The following is a 5,736-nucleotide window of genomic DNA, read 5'->3' on the forward strand; positions in this document are numbered from 1 at the left end:
CCTCACTTACTTTCCAAGTGACCAAACTGTTATAGGTCCAAAAGCTCTCCAATGGGGGGGATTGATCCAAGTGGCTGTAGAATCATACGTGGCACCACGGTGGCATGCAATTTTAACAAAAAAAATGTTACAAGTTTCGAACCCCTAACCTCTTCCTCCGTAACCACTGAAAACATTTGGCAATGCTTTTAAATAGGGGTCGACAGGAGTTGAACCCTCAACCCGCTATACCCGAAAATAAGATGCCATCGATGTGCTATTAAGTGCATCTAACAATATAATGAGGAGTGTTTTATTTAAACACTACCTTAGCCCAAAAACATAACAAATTAACCATTATGGTTAAAACTAACTCCAAAAAAATGAATGATGCCAAACTAAAAGGGGTAGTATGAAATAATTAAGGGGATAATTTGTTAACAAGGGGTTATGTTATTAATTATTATGGTTAAACACTATATAGCATATTTTTTTGTGTAAAAGGGGGGTGTAGGTGTTTGATTTTTCATCCAGGTGATGTGAAGGGGAGAACATTTAGGGAGACTTTGATGACATTTCTGCACTTCAAAGTAATGTTATATCGTTGTGCTTGAAGGGAATGGTCTTATCACAATTGTAATTCTGATTATTGGAGCATAATGGGATTGGTCACTCTATTGGAGATGGACCCGGAGACGTAGCCATTTGGTGAACTCTGTTATCAATTTTGTTTCGTCTTCTATCTTTTCTCTCTTTTTCTTTTTGGTCATCATCTTTATTGCGCTATGTTCATAAACGCATTTCTATTACATTGATTTGGTTATTAAGCTTTGAATTCTTTATTATAATCATTAAGCATTCTTAGAAGCAATCGTCTTAGATCCTAAATCAAATCAATAGAATACTACTTTTGACTCTTTTTTTTTTACAATATAATATGATTTCTCCAAATCAAATTACATGAATACTAATATTGATTTTTATGAGACTCTTTGATTTTTTAAGAACCCATCTTATGTATTCTTATCAATGCTAGGCACAAATATCCTCACAAACATAACTCTTCCAAACAGAGATTATAGTCCATTCATGCTTTCTAGAAGGTTTTACTTATTTACAATCAATTCTCACCACTTCCTTAAACATTAGTTTCTTTGTTGGCTCCAACTTCTTGTGTTAGTTTCACTCCTTTAGAATCAATCTTCATCAATTATGACATTTATAATTAAACTTTACCAAAATAGACAAAATTGTTTAAAAAATGTTTCTTTTTAAATTGACAAATTCTAGATTTACCTTTTGAATTGACAAATTCTAGATTTACCATACTGGCAAAAGTTAAACAAGATTGCATTATTGATTTGATTTCACTCCAAAATAATTTAAAAATTTTATAGATAGATTTTCTCATTCTAACTTGATGATCAGAGAGCAGAGAAATTATCCTGAAAGTTACCCCTCATTGCGGAAACGGTTTTCAATAAAATGATAATGAAATCCTAAACGAAAAGAATTAAAAACAAGTTTATAAAAACTGAACGATTTATAGGCATAAATATTTTTAGCATGCAAAGTGAATATTGATATTGTGTTTGGTAGTCATATTGCCAACAAAGAATGCGCTTCAAGAAGACCAAGAAATTTAAACGCTTTTGTTTTTTCGACTTATTTTAAGTTATGCTTTTTAAGTTTATTTTTTTAACTAAGTTATGTTTTTAATGTGTTTTAAAAGGAATCAATTTATCTTTAAGTTATTTTAAATCATGTTTTTTATTTTTTATTTTTTTAGAATTTTGTGTTTTTAAATTTCGTTAGTATAAATATCTTAAGTTATGCTTTTTAAATTTAGCTTTCTTTTATTTGATTTATTAAAAAAAAATTTACATAAGCTGTTTTTTTAAAAATATATTTCAAAAACAAAACAATCATCAAAGTTATTTTATAATATATTTTTTATTTTGTATTTTGTTTTTTGTTTTTTGTTTTTTGTTTTCCTAAATTTATTTTTGTCATTTTGGATCTACTTAAAAAATCATATTAATATATATATTTAAATGGTAAGGAAAAAAAATTAATTCAACAATAACAATCTAGTAGGGTTTGAACTTTCATTGCATCAATTAATCATCACAATATGACAATTTACAAATTATAAATTAGAAAAATAAACTATTAAATATATGAAAAATGTTCATATTGAAAAGCTTATTTTATCTATTTTATATGCTAGAAACAACATGTCTGATAATAATTATAAATTGAAAATTGAATTATTCAATTTTTTTTGTTATATTCACCAAGACCAACATGTATAGCCTAGAAATTATAGGAAACTTTTTTGTGATTAATAACATGTCTTAAGGTTGGTTCCAAGAAGCTCAATTACAAAATATTGTTTAGAATTCAACCTATCACCAAACACCTTATGGATGCATGTGGAGAATTCAATCAAGTTTGTCTTAAGATGACCACACTTTTGATACACAAGGACATAGGACATTGCCATTGGTTATAGAAATCTAACTTGGATAACAAATATATTATTTGTAAAGCCTGTTTCTTAATAAAAATAAATAGTAATTTACATGATTTTTTTTTTAAAATGATTTTTGAAACAAAATATTATTTTATTTTTAATTTTTTTAATATAGAGAAATATAGATAAAAATAGAAAGTATATACATATAAAACGATATAAAATTGTTACTTATTTATATAATTACTTTATTTTAATTTCAAACTATTCTATGTAGTTGGGAGCTACTTAGTTTGCTTTAGATAAATTGATATTTAAATTTTGTTTAATCGTTAATTTATATAATATGTTTTTTCTTTGAAGTGAAAGCTATTTTTCTCAATATATTTATTTTACGTTTGATCTATTTAAAGAATTATGTCATTATAATTTACAACTAATTTATTCAATTAAAAATTGTTTTATTTTACTCAATATATATTATTTACTTTAATTGTATTTCACAATTATTTTATATATATATAAATAAATATATAATTCTATTTTGAAAATACTACAATTAATTATTTTTATAATTCTTATATTTTAAAACTAAATTCTAACTATTGTTATTTTCTTTTAAGTATTTACATTAAATATTTTTCCCCTTATTATAGATGTACGTTACATGGAAAAAGGTAGACTTGAATATATATATATATATATATATATATATATATATATATATATATATATATATATATATATATATATATATATATATATATAATTATTGTTTTTTAATATAAACGATAAGTTTTTTGGTTTTAGATAGAAAATTAAAAAATTGAGTGTATAGGACGTTAACAAGAAAGCACTTTATTAATAACAACACCTGCCTCACATGAGAACACTCTATATGCCATTAATGTTTTTCCTAGACCCATTCTCTCTTCCACAATAATAGCCAAACCAAAAAATTGATCAGGGAAAAATAAGCTCAGCAACCATAACATTATAGAATTGTGAGGAATAAAATTGACAAGATTTGTAACGAAATCATAGAATTGTCGGTTCTTGTCAGGTAAAAATGCATTTCAAGCGCTTCAGTGTAAGTCTCCCATTTGTCATTACCACATCTCCACATTAACTATATCTTTGAGCCTTATGGACTCTAGCCATATCCTTTAACAAGAAACTATTAAATAGACTCATGTCAAATTCATGGATTCTTCTCATAGACCACAAAATGATATTAGATAACACAATATCAAAAATTTTATATGATCGCTACAAGAATTAACAAGAACCTAAATATTCCACTCACTCAACATCCCATATTATATTTTTTTAATATCAAATTAGATATTAACCTTCTAATTCTATCTCTATCCTACTTATCTCTCCAATCCTATGCATCATTGAACTCCAAATATCATGCTAGGACCCCTCTCTAATCTGTCCTCCTTCCTCAAAATCTTATAAGACCTCTCCAAAATAGAGAATTAGTTAGCAACCCATCCTTCATTTGTACAATAAGATATAGGAAGGTTCAACTTGAGTCCCCTGTATAGGAAGCTTCAACTTCAATAAAGTTAAAACTTGTCACAATTCCTCAACTCCTTCATAAGCTTCATTCCCTAGATTAAGAGGGTACAAATGCTAGGACAACCCATTCCTAAAGTCTTCCCTCATAAATGAGGTATGGGGTGGACTTTGTACCCTCAACTCATCTATCTTCCAAATTCAATCACATATATTAATGAGGCTTTTTGGAAAGTAAAATAAAATCCTACAGACTCTATTATTTGTCTAATAGGCCCCCACCTCAAGGGTATAAAGCATATGGGTCTATTTTTGTAATTTTAACTTGAAAATTAACTTAAAAAATTGCATTAAAGGCCCAAAATGAAAAACTTTATAAATACATCTATATCAAATAATTAAACCTCATTTTATTCTAAGTAAAAAATGGTTCAATTTAGAACTTTTCATAAATTAAATGGATTTGCAATAGCTTTATCTTCCTTGTCCCATGGTCCTCATTACTTTTCTACACATAGAAAACACATTCACAAACATAGTTACACCACAACAATAAATCAATTTATTTTCTATCAAATCTTCATCAATTTTACTAGGTAATACCAAGTATATTGTCATAAAATTATCTCATTTATAATCTCCCAATGTATTTAACCATCCATTGAAAAAAAAAAAGCAAGAATTTAGAATTTTATTAGCCATATTTGAGGTAAGGCGATGCAATTTTAATCCTTGGATAGGTTGTAATTATGAAATGATTGTAATCTCATCCATCAAACCAACTAAAGAAATGTCCAATTATCTTAAAAAAAATATACCTCCTCAAATAATATTCAACAGCTGAAAAAGTGGTACATTTTATTTTTGTGTTTCTTAGAATCCTTGCCAACCACATGGTTATAACTTATAAGTTAAGAACCCATCAGTGATGAACAGAAACTTAAAATAGTAGCATTATATTCATATTTTTCAAATGCATTAGTAACTTTATATTCATCTTTTTCAAATGCATCAGTCATGCACATAATTATCCATTAGTAATACGAGTTCTACAGATGGGACAAGAGTTACTGCTTTCCAGCCATCGAAGAAGGCAGTGAGCATGGAATATGTGGGATTCATGACAAGGCATCTGTCGGGCATCTTCCCCCACTTGAAAAGGCTCGGTGCAAATCGAGCACTCTCTATCAACATGATTTGCTGCAATTATAATTTGAGTTAGCCTCTCCACATCCCCTCTATCAGCTCGGAAATTAACGTCCGATAACTCAACATCGTGTCCAACAGATCGGATAATGAGGGATAATGAAGTATGTGCCGTCAAAATTCTGTCGCAGTTTTGTAGAATGTTCTGAAGATGTGTTTGTGCCCTCGATATCTCGTACTGAAGATTGTCGATAAGTTCCCTTAGTCGCTGTAGATGAGCCATGTTATTTACTTCTGTGTTGTCGGTACTCATATTTTATTACTGCCAGAATGAATTCGCTTCTGACTAAGCCTTCCACTGGATTCAGATGTTACTTAAATGCGGTACTTTTTTATCCAATTTTTCAGTTCAATTAGAAAAGTATATTGGCACCAGAGAAAGCGCATCCAGCCGACCAAGAAATTGAAACCCTTAACTGTGTGAGAATGGTGAAGGCGTTTTACAATACGATATTATATAGAGGAGGAGACGAGGTTAGCTTTAAGTTAACTGAAGTTCTGCTTTTCTCAATTTATTTATAAAAAATATTATTTAGTTTTTAAAGTTATTT

At 28.4% G+C, this 5,736-nt stretch overlaps 1 protein-coding gene across 1 annotated transcript; it reads right to left on the reverse strand.

Annotated features, from left to right (window-relative positions):
* Window positions 1-5,006: 5,006 nt before the first annotated feature.
* On the reverse strand, window positions 5,007-5,408 carry LOC131028427 (probable E3 ubiquitin-protein ligase RHC1A). The gene has a single exon (XM_057958690.2). The coding sequence runs from the start codon at window positions 5,406-5,408 to the stop codon at window positions 5,007-5,009; it is 402 nt and encodes a 133-aa protein (XP_057814673.2).
* Window positions 5,409-5,736: the final 328 nt, after the last annotated feature.

This window comes from Cryptomeria japonica, chromosome 1 (assembly GCF_030272615.1).
Source record: "Cryptomeria japonica chromosome 1, Sugi_1.0, whole genome shotgun sequence".
In the NCBI taxonomy this organism is placed as follows: Eukaryota; Viridiplantae; Streptophyta; class Pinopsida; order Cupressales; family Cupressaceae; genus Cryptomeria; species Cryptomeria japonica.

Excerpts from the sequence above, each read along its gene's own strand:
- LOC131028427 (XM_057958690.2), bottom strand. The coding sequence starts at position 5,408 with ATGGCTCATCTACAGCGACTAAGGGAACTTATCGACAATCTTCAGTAC.